This window comes from Papio anubis, chromosome 2 (assembly GCF_008728515.1).
Source record: "Papio anubis isolate 15944 chromosome 2, Panubis1.0, whole genome shotgun sequence".
NCBI classification, from domain to species: domain Eukaryota; kingdom Metazoa; phylum Chordata; class Mammalia; order Primates; family Cercopithecidae; genus Papio; species Papio anubis.
In genome coordinates this window covers 67236153-67256786 of record NC_044977.1, presented here as the reverse complement: position 1 = coordinate 67256786, position 20634 = coordinate 67236153, and the positions used below count along the sequence as shown (strand labels likewise).

Below are 20634 nucleotides of genomic sequence, written 5' to 3'. Positions count from 1 at the left end.
CAGGACTTAAGATAAGTGATTTAAGCTATATGATCTAAGTTTCCTCACCTGTAAAACCTGCAACACTTACCTCACAGACTTACTGAGAACAGGTGAAGTTTTTCTTACATATACATATACATATATATATATATATATATAAAACATATAAAAACATTATTTTTCGTGTGTGTGTGTGTGTGTTTATTCTTGGCATAGACCCTGATGGTCACTTATCACCTAGGTTTGCTTCCATCTTTGAGTTTCAAGCTCCAGTAAATACATGCCAGCTTACAACACACCTCTCACTCTACCCCACATTCTTTCCCAACAAACCATGTCTCCATCCTCTCTCCGAAGTGTGTTTCCCTCCCCCAACTTCCAAAATACTCTACCTGGTTTCATTATCAGAATTTTATTAAAAAGATGGAAAACAAACTTGTACAATAGAGCTTCTATTTTTAAAAATTCAAGGAATTGCTTGAATTACCCCAAATGATGTAAAAACAACAAAAATAACTTCCTGAACAACAAACTCTAAACAACTGCAACTGGAAATCATACCTCAAACCAGCATAGTGTTGGACTCAGTTTCCTGATATTCCATGCAGATTCAACCTGTATTTGTTTTGGAGAAAAGAGTACCATCACATTAAAGGTAAAGTCATTTAAACAAACCAAAGAAATCCATTTTTTCAACCAGTGTCTGAGGATCACTGATATATGAGAACTAAGAAGTGTTCACAACTATAGAAAAATAATTATTTTGCTGATGCAGAGACTATCAGTGGGAAGTTTCTGTTTACTTTACTTGGGATTTTTGAAAATAAAACTTTTCTACTGATAAAAGTACCAGAACACAAGAGCAAATAACCAGGGGTTTTGAAACTAAAAGTTAAAGCAAAGTAATCCCTGCTCAATTTTTGTCCTTTTTCAACTAAGTTACATGCCTCCCAAACAATCCATAAATAATCTATCAAAGGAATCAAAGATAATGTTGAAGTATTACCTGTGGCACTTAAGAAGCTGCTAGAAAAATTGATCTTTCAGAGAATGCTGGTGAGAATAAGCACATTCTAGAGGAGGTCTCAAGTTGTAAGACTTGATGATTTTAAATACACAAATACAAGAATAAAAAATGGTAAATTTTTTCAAGTATACCTAAACACTCATCTTTTCAAGATTCAATATGAAGCATTTTTTGTCAAAGAAAACATTTTCTCCATTTACAGTATCTTTAAAAGATGAGTGAAAACCAAAAGTATTTTCAGATATATTAAGTAGCCTTAGCACACTCAATTAATAGTCATCTTGGAGTCAGACACAAACGTCAAGAGTCACCCTAGAAATTTTCAGAATCATGACAACAAAAAAATTGGTACACAGAAAATTCTAACTCTAATACCATCCTAGTGCTATAATGTTGAGTGAAAAAAGCAGGTTAAATAGTATATACGTTAGGACCCAAGGACTGAAAGAAGACTGGAAATAGATACATCGCCACGTAACAACGGTTATTTCTGATGACTAAAATTACAGGAAATCTTAATTATTTCCTTCGTTTGTATATTTTCCTTTACAATATGAATTATTTGTGTAATTCAAAAAAGGAAAGTTATGCTCAGATCAAAAATAACCTTTAGAGCGAGGACAATTATAAACAGCTGCAGCGCCACACTAACTAGAAAGGCTGTTTTTTGGTTTCCAGCCTTTTTAAATATACAATCAATGGTATAGGTGAAAAGGAAGTTTACAATATCAAATATGGTTTAAGAAGAAATACAATAAAGTCTATATTATTTTTTAAAAGATTAAGAAATAATTTACAAAAAGATTTACTTTTATAACATGATCCCTTTAAATAGCAAAAAAAGATATAATTCCGGTTTTAAAAAATCTGATTTACATATAATTTTTCAGAAATCCACACACTCTATGAATTGAGGGACACTTGCAGGTAAATACTAAGATTTCTTTATTTTGTAAAATGCCATATTTTGCATCTGCTGACTTCTGGCTGAGAGAAAGAATATAAATGGGTATGGTAGTTTACCCCCTGGCCAATGTGAAGTGTCATGTGACAGAGCACTTCTCTGGCCTAAAAGAGATGAGGGCTCAGAGTAGCCTTCCTCTCTACTCTCAGCTTTACTCCCTTAAACTTCCCTACTCTGCTATTTTGCAGAGACTAGTCCCAAGAGAAAACTGGAAAAGACCGACTAAGCAATGTATGATTGCATGTGGGTACCCACCACCACCACCCCACACACGCAACCCTGCCGGGGGCATCCCCTGAATACCTAATCACCACCAGTTCTACTCTAGACAAGAAAGACTGATGCTTTAATGCAGTTTACTCAGCACAGTCATCTATGGCAACACACACACATACAAGCACTTACATTCTTCTCTCCTTCAGTGACACGGGTTTCATAGCAATATGCCAGAAGGATATCAATCAAACTGTAGTACACTTGACGACAGGCTTTCTTGTCCAGCAGATAAGATTTATTGACAAATTTTCGTAGCTGATATTTCTCTTCTTCAGAAAAAGACACTAGAAGAAAACCCATTTAAAAATTAGATGTTTCATTCATTTTTGTAAATCCCCCAATGTGGAAGATATGTCAAAATTAGAACTTTGATTATAGAAACTGAAATAAAAGTTATTTCTACTTAACTCTGGATATATAAATAACTTAAGTAGACGTCACAGTTTTAGTAAGAGCTGTGAGTCTGCTCAAATCCTAATAGGGCTGAATAAAGATTTTTCGAAATAATACCTATTCCTTAATTCCCAGCCCTCCCTTTTTTGCTACACTGTTCTGTACTTAAGGTGTCTGAATGCCAGTTAGTGACTTTAAAATTAAGATAACACATTTTGACAACAGAAAGCGCTAAAGTACACTGAAACTATTCATTATCCATTTGAAAGTCCTATACCAAGAAATAGGAATATTCCCAGATATTAATCAATTAAAATTGTTACATTTAAACTAAACTAAATTTCAATTCAAATTAATCCATTAAAATCTCATACTGTCTACCATATAAATCAAGTTTTACATATGACCACATCACATACATTAGACTTGTGGGATGAGACTGTTTCTTTACAACATGGTTCCTTTTTCCTTTTCTTCTTTTGCTTAGCACCCTCTCTCCACCTGAATATTCGTCAACAGCCTCTCACCCACTAAAAATCTAGTATATATCATTCCATAGTTTTCTCTACAGACATGTAATCATATACAGACACACAAGCATACATACTAGGGAGTTTGTACTTCCTACGCCCTCCCTTGACCCAAATAACTAGGTCATTTTTCTCCATCTAGCCCTTCTCACTCAACAATACCTCTGGCAAATCCCTAAAAGTCAACTGGTGTGTAACTAATTTTTGTAAAGGAGTATAATATTCCAAAACGTACCATGCTCTATCCAACCACTCCCCCTACTGATGGGCACTCACGTTGCTTCTAGCTTTCTGCCACTGCTAAAAATGCTGCAATAAATATCCTTATCCTCTGTCCTTGGATATTAGAGGCTTTATTTCCATAAAGTAGACTCTCGAGACTGGATTGACTGGGTTAAAAAAGTATCTGTTTTAGAAGGATACTTTACTTAAAGGCTACAATAACTCTCCTTTCTCACAGTCATGAATAGAAGTTCCTCTTCCTACACATACCTCCCACTTTCCCCTGGCAAGAAATGTAACAGCTTTTTTACAATCATTTCCAGGTTAATAAATTGAGTATAGCAGGCAGAATTCCAAGATGACCTCCAATGAGTCATATCACTATGTGGGGATGGAGCTTGTGACTTGCTTCTATCCAACAGAATACGGCCAGGCAATGGGACAGTCATTTCCATGATTACATTCCATTATTAGCAGACCAAAGCCAGGGACTCACCTGCTAGTTTTGAAGAAATGTCACACGGTGAAGTGAGAGAGCCTGTGAGAAGGCTATATGGCAGGGACCTGTAGGGGCCTCTAAGATCGAAGAGTGGCCCCCAGCTGACAGCCAGCAACAAAGTAGGGGCCTCAGTTCTGTATCTGCGAGGAACTAAATTCTGCCAACAATCATGTGAGACTGGAAGAAGACCTTGAGCTCCAGGAAACACAGCCTCCAACATTTGTTTTTTAAAAAAATAAGATGGGTATTTTTGGCTACAGCCTTGCAAGACCTTACACAGTGGACCCAGGTAAGCCAGGCCCAACTTCTGACTCACGGAAACTGAGATCATGAACGTACACTGTGTGAAGCTTGTGATAATTTGTTATACAGCAAAAGAGAACTAAAACGGTGACTTATCATTGTTATTTCACTTAGTATTTCTCCAAATGCTCAACTTTAAGCACTAGTTTCTTGGTTTGTAAGCAATCTGGATTTGCACTCTTATGAGTAACCCATTCGTATGTGTTTTGTCCAGTTTTTTCTTCCATTGGATGGCTTGTCTTGTCAAATTAAGAATCCTGTATATTATAGATATAAACCCTAATCATCTTTCCAAAGCTACCATATCTCTACTGACTTTGTTTATGGTACCTTTTGCCATTGAAGCATTTATTTTTCATGTAGTCAAATATGTCCATCTTTTTTTTTTTAAGACAATATTCTGGATTTATAGCTTTAGTTAAGGTTTCCCCAATCCTTGAATTGTACATGAAGTCTCTTTAAGATTAAATTATCCATTAAGTGGAGGTATAGCATCATAAATCAAGGTCCTCATCCTGGTCTTCACATTGAGTAGACTGAGGAAAACGAGGAAGAGGAAGGCTTGGTTTTGCTATCTCAGGGGTGGCAGAGGCAAAAGAAAATCCCCATAAAAGCAGACCTATGCATTTCAAACATGTTTTGCTCAAGGTCAACTGTGTTTAATTTAAAATTTACTAGATTTAATCAATAAGACAGATAAACTGAGTGCTGATTGCCTCATTGGAGGACACATCTGAAGATTCCTTAATTTAAATAAAAGCTCTCAGTTCACTTTAAGCAATTTGATTTAAGGAAATGGCATGAAGGAACATACTCACTGCAGGAAGAAAGCATACCTGACAAAATATTTTAAGACTCCTGGTATTTAGCAAGAGGGTTTGAGACAGTATTCCCTTAGGTATGGTTTTCGAGATGTTCATTAATTTAGCTAATGGGAAAATGCCAGGTGTTCATGATATCTGACTAGAGAAATATCTTTATATCCTAGTTGACTAATAAAGATCCCTGCTCCCACATAATTCTCAATCACAAAGTAAGCTTGCCCAGAAACTATTTAGCAACATGTCAACTCTCCACATATTTATGCCTTCATTTTTAAGTAATCATACCTATCGATGCTTAATCATTTGTAAAAGTTGATCTAGGCAATGTAGGTTCTGATGTTACATTACGCACATGGAAGTGTTTCTACATTAGTCATTTTCAGTAACTGTGCACAGAAGAAAAACCTACTTGAATTATTCTTCTGAATTCTTGGATACTAGGAGCTGTTAGACTTTCCCTAAAACACTTCCACCTTTTACTGAGCATTTATAAGTTCCATTGTGGCCTACTTCATTAATAATACACAAATGCATTTAAATTCTGAAATTCAAGCAAAGAAATTAGAGATGATAAATAACAATAACAACAAACCAGGAAATCACTAGAGAAACCAAAAGTCTGAGCTCCCTAAGGCCTTTTTTATTAGAGCTATAAATCATATCACCCAAAGGGGAACTTGGGGGAAGTTTGCACACAATCAAGTCTAACCTAGCAGCAGTACTGGAAATAACTACAGATGCAGTGCCAACAATGCTTGGATGATTGCCACCATGAGTAACATTTGTCAAGCATTTATATGACTTAGCTACACTACAAAGCAGCTTTGCCATATAGTTCACAATGTTTTGGTTAATTATACTTTTAAAAACAATCTCCAGTGAAATAAAAGTCAGTTGAACTCAGTACATTTGAGGAGGAAACTGGTACTCGAGCATTGAAGCAAATGGCCGAGGACCACCTCCCAACATCAAAACACCACCAATATGTCTGAAGGCTGCAAAGGGACTCTCATCAAAATGGAAAGATGTCTGCAAGGTAGTCACTTTTCTCTCCCAAATATTTTCTAATTTTGTTATTTTTAAATCCTCCCTTCCTCTCTAAATCCCCCTCCCAAACATCCCTCTTATCTAGGTCAACAATTAAATCACAAAGGATCTCGATGCTCTCAGAGTAATGCACATCTGTCTATTACATTGTACATTCATTGGAACCAGATCAAGGGAACCAGAAAAAATTGTGCTGCATTCAAACCTTCAGCCTAAATGGGTAGCCCTGCAGTGCTACAACTTTCAAAGTTGACACTGACAGTTATCTCTACAAACACTGAAGGGCTCACTGGTGCCAAACAGGATGTCCCTGCTAGGAAGTTCATTGACTATAAATGTTATGTGGTGTCATAACATGCAATAACGTGCCAAGACTCTGGAGCTTCAGATTAACCACTGAAAGACAACATGGGAAATGCGGTAAGTTCATCCTCATGAAACCAGAGCTCAGGGGAAGCATAGCGTTTAACACTTCCATTTACAAGCCTTTGGGGAGGAAAATCCGGATCACTACAAAGCTGGAGAAAAGTCTCCCTGTTGTAACTCAGGGCTGTGATGAAAATGACAAGAATTACAACCGAGGGAGAAAGAGAGGGAGCAAAGTTCACCACCTAAGGCTTATCTGGAATTCAAAGCAATCTAGGTTAATATTTTATGATACAGAACAAATCAAAGGTACACCCCTCACCTGCACTGTTATATCTGCCTGGCAACACCTGATGAGGAGGTGTTAAACAGACAACAGCCCACAGCTATGACACAAGGAGGAAGAAGGCCAGAGAGGCAAAGAACAAAGAGGAAGAGGGGAAAAGGTACAGCAGCAGGCACCGCAGCTAAGCAGAACACTGTGAGGTTTATTTCTTGGTTTATTTCTTTTCCCCCATATTTTATCCTGGCTCAACACACTTCAATTTATTCCTCCAATTCTGAGTGCCTCAAATATTTGAACCAGAATTTTTTAAATGGGAGAGAAATTTTGTTAACAAGGAATTTTCCCTTAAAGCTTTCTAAAAAATGTATAAAAATTGTAATTTCACAGAGAAACTAACCAACTCCTGGCTCTCCTGTGACTGATTTTACTCTATAATAATAATTTCTAACATTTACAGGATTTTAAATATAACGTTTCATTCAATCTCAGGACAACTCTGAGGTAGGTACAGGATTTCCACAGCAATCCAAAGGTGCAAGATCATATCGCAAGTATGTGGTGGAACAAGAAGTCCAACCCCAAGCCTACACTGAGTTTATATCTTATATTTGGTATTATTGGAAGAGACACTCTGTTCAACACAAAGCTCAAGTTCTTCTACCTTGGATCACATGTCCTTGCTATTTTTAAAGGTGGTTTTTAGAATGAATCATCATAATGGCTTTGCAGACTGTGACTGTTCCTGAGGCACCAGCCTGGCTATCAGCCATGGGTCAGATGAAGGGTCAGGAGGGCAGGTGGTTAAAAGGACTGAGTGGCTTGATCTCCTGCTAAAATTACACAGAGAAGACTAACTCAAAGCATTGCTGACACAGAAAACTGGACTGAGAATAAGCTACAATTTATCAAAGTAGAGCAAGTTAGAATTTAAATCAAAGGGAATGCCTTCTCTTGATTTTTAGGGCCACTAGCTCACCCTGGTGGACAGAAAACTCAACTACGCAACCATCAATTTTCTCCCACACCACTCATTAAAATACTGTGCAAAAATTAGGGAAACTGACTCAGACCAATTGATATACTAGATGATTTAAGTTTGCTCAAACTTTATGACCAGATCTATCTAGCATATACAGTTAACTATCTAAATTGTGTTAGCAATCCTAAACCTGAAAATGTGCCTATATATACATATAGAACGTGAGAAGTCTGAAAGCTGCTTAAACTCAAATATAAAAGTCAGGATTTGTTGAAAACGACAATAAATCCATAACAAGAGTCACTATAATGAGCTTCTGTGATGCACTAAAGCTAATCCTCTTTTTTCTAAAATATTATAGTAGCAATGTTTTGATCTGCTAGAAATCACCTAAACTTTAATAAAACTTAACCATAAAAATATTTATTACAATATTTATAGATATTTATTGAGTACCTTTGTATAACAGGCATTATACTAGACACTGAAAAAATAGCAGATAACAGGTTATTGCACTGATATGCAGAAAATAAAAAACTGTGATGCATTAGAGACCCTGCAGCTACTTCAGAATGAGTGGTCAAAGAAAGTCACTATATATATTATTTGCAACTGCAGAAAGCAGGAAATCACCCAAATGTCCACCAGTTGTAAACAGCCCAAATATCCATCAATCATGAAAAAAAATCCAATGGGATACTAGGTAATCATGAAAAGCTTCAAGTAGATCTGTACATACTGATATGGAAGATGTGCAACACACTACAAATTGAAAACAACAAGGTACGAACCGGGTATACGTGAGTCTATGTGTAGACATTTCTAAAAGCAACTATTTAGATGTGGGAATATATATTTCTAAAATATCCCCAAAATTACTAATAGTGATTACTTCTGGGAAGAGGAACTTGAGGTGGAAAAAGTCTATATTCCATTCAGTATTCTTCAGAATGTACATATGTGTGTATTCTTTCCATTTAAACACTGAAATTTTATTTTTAATATGTAAATAAAAGCCAAATCAGTGTGACAGAAAACATGCGTGTTCTTTCCTTGATCTGTCTGCAAATGTTATATTTCTAATGTATAGTCTTAATATATCAACGCTGTACTTAGACAAGGTGGTAATAACATGTCCATCTAGGTCTTTTCCCACCTGGGTCTTTTCCCCCCATTACGAATACTCAAATGTCCTTACCAAAGAAGAATGTTCATACCTCTTAAGCAGGTTATTGAGAAACTACAAATGTCCTGTGTGATCATATCCCTAAATTTAGGTTTTAAAAAATAATTAATTGTAAAAGAACTCCAATGATTCTAAAGGAAAACATACTTCAAAAGAATTTTCCAACACAAATAAGCCTAATTACTTAGTGGCATGTTCCAGTCAGAGGCAAAGACGTCATTTCCAAAACTAGCAATTCAAACTCATATTTTAACATTATAAGGCAATTACATCTATATGCTTAATAATATGGAAGGCAGTAAATGTGGTACATATACCATAAGATTTTAAAATGAAACAAATTAGCCGAATTTGAGTTCCTTACCTAATGCAGCATGATTTTCTTCCTCCTGACTCTTTTCCAAAAAGGCCTTCATTTTTGAATATTTGTCAGTCCACCAAGGATTATATTTCAAAATCTGTTCAATCGCCTCGTCTTCAAAAAAGTCAGCTCTAGGAAAAAACATTGAAAGAACTTATTATACTGGCTTTTACTTTTTAACATTTTATCTTAACTCATACTTGTACCAGAAATACAGATTTTTAATTCAAAGTACATTTCAAGGAAAGACTGAACACTCTATTTACTTTCTTTGTAGTTACCAACCACAAACATAAGTTACTTATCATAAAACAAAAGTAAGTATCTGATTAAAGGGATATATAAGATTTCTGATCTTTTTTGTTGTTGTTGTTAACTTTTTTAAAAAGAGATGGGTCTCACTCTGTCATTCAGGCTAGAGTACAGTAGCATGATCGCAGCTCACTGCAGCCTCAAACTCCTGGGGTCAAGCAATCCTCCTGTCGCAGCCTCTCAAGCAGCTATGACTATAGGCACGTGCTACTGAGACTGGCTAATTTCTAATTTTTTTATAGAAACGGGGTCTTGCTTCCTTGCCCAGACAGGTCTTAAACTCTCAGCCTCAAGTGATCCTCCCACCACAGCCTCCCAAAGTGTGCTGGGATTACAGGCTTGACCCACTGTGTCCAACCTCTGATCTCTTTAAATAGAAGGTACGTAGAAGACTGGTCCTACCCTGAAGTCCCATCCCATATTCAATGATGTGAAATGAAGCAAATCTGAAGACACACTGGAATGAAATCTAGCACTTGTGCTAGGTCTGCAAGTACCACAGACTTCAGTAAAATTTCAATAAAGGAAAAAATTTTTGAACTCAACCAGCAAAGAAAAACAAGCAGATGAGTAGGAAATTCAGGATACTGCATCTCCGCAAAGACGCTAAAAGGGGCTACACACACACACACACACACACACACACACACACACACCCCATTTTTGGCATGTGCACTCATATTTTCTACCAAGATACAATCTATTTTATTAAGATATGAATTTTAACAGTTCCTTAAATTACTGAAGAAGATAAAAGCAACATTTGTAGAGAACAGAAAGTTAATTTTCCTGTACTCTACATTCCTGTTTCAACTAGAAAAATAACATCCACATTCAAAATATACCTCTCACTCTTAGAGGACACTTATTTAGAAATGACTCTATCTTGCATTCAAAGTTGGAAACTGGTATTCTTGGGAAAAGCATTAACAAAGTATAACTCAATGGTGAAAATTTTATTTATATTTTAGTTAACCAGAAACTCAAGGAATTGGTTGCTTTGATACACTGAATTTTCTAACTGATAGTTTTACAACCTTAGACACTTGAAGTTCCCTTTCAACTGAGATGCTGAAATCGTTTAAAAATTAGAAAGATCACAGACAACTTACGGAGTTCTTTGTATGTTCCAGGCACTGCACTAAAAGCTTTGCATCCATTATTTCCTTGAATCTTCACATCATCACTATGAGCATGGGGTACTATTAATACCATCATTTTACAAAGGTAGAAACTGAGGCTCAGAAAAGTTTTGTAGCTTGGCCAAGTTCAGAGAACAAGTAAAAAGCATAGCTAGGATGTAGACCTACTTAACTCTTACTCCAGATTCCAAGCTCTTAACCAAATAAATATTCCATTTTTATATAGGAGGAAATGAAGTACATATTAGACAAAATTGAACAGCTAATATCTTGAAATAGGAATTGTAACGATTTCTGACAGGTGCACAGACATGTGAGAGTAAGACAAAATAGCTGCTTCATAAACTAATCCTGCTAAGCCTATTTTCTTCTTAGCTATCTCTTTCTCCTTAAAGTGAAGGAACTCTTTTGAATTGAGGTTCTACTATAAACTCATCCACAAATCAGAACGTGAGCTTTTTTCCAGGAAATGAATTTCAAATGGATAAACAATAATCAATGACTAACATGCTAAATAAGTCATTCATTCAACAGAAAGTATTGACATTGTGCCACGTTCCATGCTCCATGTTAGGCACTAGGTTCCACTGCTGACAAGACACAGACAGTCCTGGCCCTCACACAACTTATAATCCCATGGGAGAGTCAAACAATTACAATATAGCAAAATGCTATGACATAACAGCAGTGTAAGATTCTAGGGCAAAATAAATTAGAATGACAGGCAAGGACCCTGGAAGATATAATATCTAAACCAACGGTGGAATGAAAATGAACAGTTAACCAGAGGAAGAGGGGTAGGAGAGAGTATTCTGTGATGAAAAACTGGTTGGCAAAGGCTAGAAAACAAGAAGGCACATTTAAGGGAAAAAAAAAGTCGAAAGAAGCTGAAAATAATATAGTGGCAACCACCTTGTAAGCCATATCTAAGAAATCTCAAAGATTATCCCTACCAACTAAACACTTAAAAGCTTTGCACATAGGGGAATGACACTGGCATGGTTTAGAAACATCACTCTTATTGCAGCCTGGAAAATGATTTAAAGGGAGAAAGTCTGGAGAAGCAGACATAATGGTGGCCTAGAATAACATAGTGGCAGTAGACACACAGCAAAGTGGATGAATCTGACCTACATGTAGATGGCAGAACCCTCAGGATGCAGGGAACGAGGAGCTCAAGGAGTGAAAAATGACACAGAGAATTCTGGCCTCCATAACTCAGTGGACAACAGTGTCCTTCGTTGAGACAGGGACATAGGAGGGAAGCTAACAGATATGAGTGAGAAATAAAGACCCCTGCTTGGGATAGGTAGAGTCTGACATGCCTTTTCTTAGGATTTACAAACATCCCATCCAATAGGTAGGTGGACATACAAGTCTGATGCTCAAGAGAGAGATATGGGAGTCATAAGCAGTTAAATCAAGAGGAGGATAAAATTGCCCAGGAAGAACTGGCACAGTGAGAGAAAAGGGCCTTGGACACCACAGCGCGGAGGACACCAAAGGCAAGAGTAGAGGAGCCCATCTGAAAAGACGCTGTTTTCCTCCCCAAGGGACCACGATGAAGGGAAAAAGAAAACTGGCTTGGAAACATGGTATTTCTACCACCTCCATCCCCCTCCCCACCAAAAACACCTCCAAAATGTTTGATTATTTTGAGTAAAATTTCACTAACACAGTCCTAGCAATCCAAACTGTGCTGGTCTATGCTTGACACTGTCCATGAATTAAGAGTTTCATGAACAAGCACTGACGGTGACTAATATTTTACTTTTCATAATAAATTACTTCCAAGTTTTGTCTGTTTTTTCATTTGAGATCTCAATTTTTTTTCAAGATTTTTAAGGTCACAAATTGAACAAGCATTCACTGAATGCCCTCTACGTGCGTTGTCAGGAAGATGAAGATCTGTAAAATTCACTTCCTGCCCTTAAAGACTCCACAATTTAATGAGAACCAGGTACACAAATACAGAACATTATAAAACAATGTGGTAAAAACAAGATAAACTGTAACAGGGGAGCACTGAGGTGGGCTTCCTAAGCCAGTCTAACAGGGCGAGTGCATGGGAGAAACAATGAGCCTAGTCTGAAGAGATAAGAACCACTATTCAGGCAATGTGGGGTCAGGGGAAATAAATGGCAAAGGGATACCATGATAAAAGGAAACATAGGAGAAGCAGTGTGGGCTGGGCGTGGTGGCTCATGTCTGTAATCGCAACACTTTGGGAGGCCAAGGTGGGTGAATCACGTGAGGTCAGGAGTTTGAGACCAGCCTGGCCAACATGGTGAAACCCTATCTCTATTAAAAACACAAAAGTTAGCCAGGCATGGTGGTGCAGGCCTGTAAGCTCAGCTACTCAGGAGGCTGAGGCGGGAGAATCACTTGAACCTGGGAGGCAGAGGCCATGGTGAGCTGAGATCGCACCACTGCACTACAACCTAGGCAACAGAGCAAGACTCCGTCTCAAAAAAAAAGAGACAAAAGCAGTGTGGTACAGGTGGGGAAATGCAAACATTCATCATTGTTGAGGTGTAAAACGTGAGCAGAGAGTGGCAAAAGTGAAGCTACAGAAGTAGGCAGGGTCCAGATCACAGAGAACTTGCAATGACACACAAAGGAGTTAGGTACTTTAAGCAGAAGAGCATCAAGGACAGGGTTCAGCAGATTTTCATTTTCAGCATGTAAGACATCATACTAATGGTTCATGGTTGATGGATCTGAAGTAGCCCAGACTAGCAGCAGAGATGCCAGTTAGGCAGTTAGTGAGTGCTGCACTAAACCAGACACAGATGAGGGCCAGAAATTGATGAAATGGAAAAGAAAAAATACTACAGAGATGAATGGTACAACTTCAGAACTGATTGAATGTGTGGGATAAGAGAGAAAGCAAAGATGAATCCCCGCTTTCTAATCTGGGTGACTAGAGTGAAAAATGGGGCATCAACCAAGTTAGAAAATTTACAAAGACTTTAGAGGTAAAACGATGAGTTCAATTTTGGACATGTTGAAACAGAGGAGTCAGTGGGATACCGAGTCTCTCTCTAACCCTTCAATCTGCTTCTTCTTCATAGCACTTAATCAAAATAAAAATAGTGTCTACTTCCTCCACTACAATGGAAGTCCCATGGACAACACAGAGATTGAGATCTTGCCGTATACTCCACGGTGTCCTTGGTATCTGTGACACTGCTTAGTATGTAGTTCATTCAGACAAATATTTGTTGAACAAATAAATACACAAATGAAAGAATGGATACATAAAATTGTATTCTAATGCTTTTTCTCAAGTTCTGTGTTTTGAATTGAGAGCCACCTCAGAAGCATGTGATCCTGCTCCCAGTCTTCCAATTACTATTTATTGTCTTAATATCCACTCAATAAATCCAAGAGTTTAATCAATATACCATCTTCTTTCACAAATTTAGAGTAATGAAAAATTATCGCAATTTAAAATGGTACCACAAATGATATAAGATCATTTTTGTCCCTTTTCTTATCTCACAGATGTTTAGAACACTGACTAAATTCTTGTGCTTCCTTCCAAAGAAAGAGGCAAGATTTTAAGAACTTATTAATGTAAAATGTATGCCAACAATTTAAAAACTATTGGGGAAGAAGAAAACCAAACATTATCAGCAAGAGAAATATGAATACTTGGATATAATAATAAGCAATGAGGAATGACTATTAAGAAATGCTGGACCGGGCACAGTGGCTCAAGCCTGTAATCCCAGCACTTTGGTAGGCCGAGATGGGCAGATCACGATGTCAGGGGATCGAGACCATCCTGGCTAACACAGTGAAACCCCGTCTCTACTAAAAAATACAAAAAATTAGCTGGGCGCAGTGGCGGGCGCCTGTAGTCCCAGCTACTCGGGAGGCTGAGGCAGGAGAATGGCATAAACCCAGGAGGCGGAGCTTGCAGTGAGCTGAGAGCCGGCCAATGCACTCCAGCCTGGGCAACAGAACGAGACACCGTCTAAAAAAAAAAAAAAAAAAAAAAAACAAATGCTTCAAGAGGGTGGTTCCATGATGGCCAAATAGGAACAGCTCCAGTCTACAGCTCCCAGCGTGAGCGACACAGAAGACAGGTGATTTCTGCATTTCCAACTGAGGTACCAGGTTTATCTCACTGGGGTTTGTTGGACAGTGGGTGCAGGACAGTGGGTGCAGCCCACCGAGCATAAGCCAAAGCAGGGTGAGGCATCTCTCACCCGGGAAGCCCAAGGGGTCAGGGAATTCCCTTTTCCTAGCCAAGGGAAACTGTGACAGACAGCACCTGGAAAATCGGGTCACTCCCACCCTAATACTGCGCTTTTCCAACAGTCTTAGCAAATGGCACACCAGGAGATTATATCCCCGAGTTTGGCTCGGAGCGTCCCACGCTCATGGAGCCTTGCTCATTGCTAGCTAAGCAGTCTGAGATCGAACTGCAAGGCAGCAGCAAGGCTGGCGGAAGGGCACCCACCATTGCTGAGGCTTGAGTAGGTAAACAAAGCCACCAGGAACTGGGTGGAGTCCACCGCAGCTCAAGGAGGCCTGCCTGCCTCTGTAGACTCCACCTTTGGGGGCAGGGCATAGCCAAACAAAAGGCAGCAGAAACCTCTGCAGACTTAAATGTCCCTGTCTGACAGCTTTGAAGAGAGTAGCGGTTCTCCCAGCACAGGTTTTGAGATGTGAGATGGGCAGACTGCCTCCTCAAGTTGGTCCCTGACCCCTGAGTAGCCTAATTGGGAGGCAGCCCCCAGTAGGGTCAGACTGACACCTCACATGGCCGGGTACCCCTCTGAGACAAAGCTTCCAGAGGAACAATTAGGCAGCAACATTTGCTGTTCAGCAATATTCGCTGTTCTGCAGCCTCTGCTGCTGATACCCAGGCAAACAGGATCTGGAGTGGACCTCTAGCAAACTCCAACAGACATGCAGCTGAGGGTCCTGACTGTTAAAAGGAAAACTAACAAACAGAAAGGACGTCCACACCAAAATCCCATCTGTACGTCACCATTATCAAATATCAAAGGTAGATAAAACCACAAAGATGGGGAAAAAAACAGAGCAGAAAAGCTGAAAATTCTAAAAATCAGAGCACCTCTCCCCCTCCAAAGGAACGCAGCTCCTCGCCAGCAATGGAACAAAGCTGGACGGAGAATGACTTTGATGAGTTGAGAGGAGGCTTCAGAAGATCAAACTTATCTAAGCTAAAGGAGGAAGTTCAAACTCATCGCAAAGAAGCTAAAAACCTTGAAAAAACATTAGGTGAATGGCTAACTAGAACAAACAGCGTAGAGAAGACCTTAAATGTCCTGATGGAGCCGAAAACCATGGCACAAGAACTACATAACAAATGCACAAGCTTCAGTAGCTGATTCGATCAACTGGAAAAGGGTATCAGTGATTGAAAATCAAATAAATGAAATGAACCAAGAAGAGAAGTTTAGAGAAAAAAGAGTAAAAAGAAACAAACAAAGCCTCCAAGAAATATGGGACTCTGTGAAAAGACCAAATTTACGTCTGATTGGTGTACCTGAAAGTGACGGGGAGAATGGAACCAAGCTGGAAAACACTCTGCAGGATATTATCCAGGAGAACTTCCCCAACCTAGCAAGGCAGGCCAACATTCAAATTCAGGAAATACAGAGAACATCACAAAGGTACTCCTCGAGAAGAGCAACTCCAAGACACATAATTGTCAGATTCACCAAAGTTGAAATGAAGGAAAAAATGTTAAGGTTAGCCAGAGAGAAAGGTCAGGTTACCCACAAAGGGAAGCCCATCAGACTAACAGCTGATCTCTTGGCAGAAACTCTATAAGCCAGAAGAGAGTGGGGGCCAATATGCAACATTCTTAAAGAAAAGAATTTTCAACCCAGAATTTCATATCCAGCCAAACTAAGCTTCATAAGTGAAGGAGAAATAAAATCCTTTACAGACAAGCAAATGCTGAGAGATTTTGTCACCACCAGGCCTGCCCTACAAGAGCTCCTGAAGGAAGCACTAAACATAGGAAAGAACAACAGGTACCAGCCACTGCAAAAACATGCCAAATTGTAAAGACCCTCGATGCTAGGAAGAAATTGCATCAACTAATGAGCAAAATAACCAGCTAACATCATAATGACAGGATCAAATACACACATAACAATGTTAACTTTAAATGTAAATGGGCTAAATGCCCCAATTAAAAGACACAGACCGGCAAATTGGATAGAGTCAAGACCCACCAGTGTGCTGTATTCAGGAGACACATCTCACATGCAGAGACACACATAAGCTCAAAATAAAGGGATGGAGGAAGATCTACCAAGCAAATGGAAAACAAAAAAAGGCAGGAGCTACAATCCTAGTCTCTGATAAAACAGACTTTAAACCAACAAAAATCAAAAGAGACAAAGAAGGCCATTACATAAAGGTAAAGGGATCAATTCAACAAGAAGAACTAACTATCCTAAATACATATGCACCCAATACAGGAGCACCCAGATTCATAAAGCAAGTCCTTAGAGACCTACAAAGAGACTTAGATTCCCACACAATAATAATGGGAGACTTTAACACCCCACTGTCAACATTAGACAGATCAACAAGACAGAAGGTTAACAAGGATATCCAGGACTTGAACTCAGCTCTGCGCCAAGCAGACCTAATAAACATCTACAGAACTCTCCACCCCAAATCAACAGAATAGACATTCTTCTCAGCACCATGTCGCACTTACTCCAAAACTGACCACATAGTCGGAAGTAAAGCACTCCTCAGCAAATGTAAAAGAACAGAAATTATAAGAAACTGTCTCTCAGACCACACTGCAATCAAACTAGAATTGAGGATTAAGAAACTCACTCAAAACCACTCAACTACATGGAAACTGAATAACCTGCTCCTGAATGACTACTGGGTACATAACGAAATGAAGGCAGAAATAAAGATGTTCTTTGAAACCAACGAGAACAAAGACACAACATACCAGAATCTCTGGGACACATTTAAAGCAGTGTGTAGAGGGAAATTTATAGCACTAAAATGCCCACAAGAGAAAGCAGGAAAGATCTAAAATTGACACCCTAACATCACAATTAAAAGAACTAGAGAAGCAAGAGCAAACACATTCAAAAGCTAGCAGAAGGCAAGAAATAACTAAGATCAGAGCAGAACTGAAGGAGATAGAGACACAAAAAACCCCCCAAAAAATCAATGAATCCAGGACCTGGTTTTTTGAAAAGATCAACAAAATTGATAGGCCGCCAGCAAGACTAATAAAGAAAAGAGAGAAGAATCAAATAGATGCAATAAAAAATGATAAAGGGGATATCACCACCGATCCCACAGAAATACAAACTACCATCAGAGAATACTATAAACACCTCTACGCAAATAAACTAGAAAATCTAGAAGAAATGGATAAATTCCTGGACACATACACTCTCCCAAGACTAAACCAGGAAGAAGTTGAATCCCTGAATAGACCAACAGGCTCTGAAATTGAAGCAATAATTAATAGCCTACCAACCAAAAAAAGTCCAGGACCAGACGGATTCACAGCCGAATTCTACCAGAGGTACAAGGAGGAGCTGGTACCATTCATTCTGAAACTATTCCAATCAACAGAAAAAGAGAGAATCCTCCCTAACTCATTTTATGAGGCCAGCATCATCCTGATACCAAAGCCTGGCAGAGACACAACAATAAAAAAAAGAATTTTAGACCAATATCCCTGATGAACATCGATGCGAAAATCCTCAATAAAATACTGGCAAACTGAATCCAGCAGCACATCAAGAAGCTTATCCACCATAACCAAGTGGGCTTCATCCCCGGGATGCAAGGCTGGTTCAACATACACAAATCAATAAAAATCAATAAACGTAATCCATCGTATAAACAGAACCAAAGGCAAAAACCACATGATTATCTCAATAGATGCAGAAAAGGCCTTTGACAAAATTCAACAGCCCTTCATGCTAAAAACTCTCAATAAATTAGGTATTGATGGGACGTATCTCAAAATAATAAGAGCTATTTATGACAAACCCACAGCCAATATCATACTGAATGGGCAAAAACTGGAAGCATTCCCTTTGAAAACTGGCACAAGACAGAGATGTCCTCTCTCACCACTCCTATTCAACATAGTGTTGGAAGCTCTTGCCAGGGCAATCAGGCAGGAGAAATAAATAAAGGGTATTCATTAGGAAAAGAGGACGTCAAACCGTCCCTATTTGCAGATGACATGATTGTATATTTAGAAAACCCCATCGTCTCAGCCCAAAATCTCTTAAGCAACTTCGGCAAAGTCTCAAGATACCAACAAAATCAGTGTGCAAAAATCACAAGCATTCTTATGCACCAATAAAAGACAAACACAGAGCCAAATCATGAGTGAACTCCCATTCACAATTGCTTCAAAGAGAATAAAATACCTAGGAATTCAACTTGCAAGGGATGTGAAGGACCTCTTCAAGGAGAACTACAAACCACTGCACAACAAAATAAAAGAGGACACAAACAATTGGAAGAACATTCCATGTTCATGGATAGGAAGAATCAATATCATGAAAATGGCCATACTGCCCAAGGTAATTTATAGATTCAATGCCATCCCCATCAAGCTACCAATGACTTTCTTCACAGAATTGGAAAAAACTACTTTAAAGTTCATATGGAACCAAAAAAGAGCTCACATTGCCAAGACAATCCTAAGCCAAAAGAACAAAGCTGGAGGCACCATGCTACCTGACTTCAAACTATACTACAAAGCTACAGTAACCAAAACAGCACGGTACTGGTACCAAAACAGAAGTATAGACCAATGGAACAGAACAGAGCCCTCAGAAATAATACCACACATCTACAACCATCTGATCTTTGACAAACCTGACAAAAACAAGAAATGGGGACAGGATTCTCTATTTAATAAATGGTGCTGGAAAAACTGGCTAACCATATGTAGAAAGCTGAAACTAGATCCCTTCCTTACACCTTATACAAAAATTAATTCAAGATGGATTAAAGACTTAAATGTTAGACGTAAAACCATAAAAACCCTAGAAGAAAATCTAGGCAATACCATTCAGGACATAGGCATGCGCAAGGACTTCATGTATAAAACACCAAAAGCAATGGCAACAAAAGCCAAAATTGACAAATGGGATCTAATCAAACTAAAGAGCTTCTGCACAGCAAAAGAAACTACCATCAGAGTGAACAGGCAACCTATAGAATAGGAGAAAAATTTTGCAATCTACTCATCTGACAAAGGGCTAATATCCAGAATCTACAAAGAACTTAAACAAATTTACAAGAAAAAAAAACCTCATCAAAAAGTGGGCAAAGGATATGAACAGACACTTCTCAAAAGAAGACATTTATGCAGCCAACAGACACATGAAAAAATGCTCAACATCACTGGCCATCAGAGAAATGCAAATGAAAACCACAATGAGATACCATCTCACACCAGTCAGAATGGAGATCATTAAAAAGTCAGGAAATAACAAGTGCTGGAGAGGATGTGGAGAAATAGGAACACTTTTATTCTGTTGGTGGGACTGTAAACTAGTTCAACCATTGTGGAAGACAGTGTGGCGATTCCTCAAGGATCTAGAATTAGAAATACCATTTGACCTAGCCATCCCATTATTGGGTATATACCCAAAGGATTATAAATCATGCTGCTATAAAGACACATGCACACGTATGTTTACTGCAGCACTATTCACAATAGCAAAGACTTGGAACCAACCCAAATGTCCATCAGTGATAGACCGGATTAGAAAATGTGGCACATATATACCATGGAATACTATGCAGCCATAAAAAAGGATGAGTTCGTGTCCTTTGTAGGGACACGGATGCAGCTGGAAACCATCATTCTCAGCAAACTATCACAAGAACAGAAAACCAAACACCGCATGTTCTCACTCATAGGTAGGAAC

The 20634-nt window shown here is 38.6% G+C and overlaps 1 protein-coding gene across 2 annotated transcripts in view; it reads right to left on the bottom strand.

Annotated features, from left to right (window-relative positions):
- Positions 1–20634, bottom strand: part of SHQ1 (SHQ1, H/ACA ribonucleoprotein assembly factor) — a 107044-nt gene that overhangs the window by 69599 nt on the left and 16811 nt on the right. For both annotated transcript variants that reach the window (XM_003894183.5, XM_021934231.2), the window contains 3 exons: positions 9249–9376; positions 2379–2533; positions 544–597 (listed from right to left, as the gene is read on the bottom strand). In XM_003894183.5, the coding sequence (XP_003894232.1) occupies positions 544–597; positions 2379–2533; positions 9249–9376 (337 nt within the window). The remainder of the gene's footprint in view (positions 1–543; positions 598–2378; positions 2534–9248; positions 9377–20634) is intronic.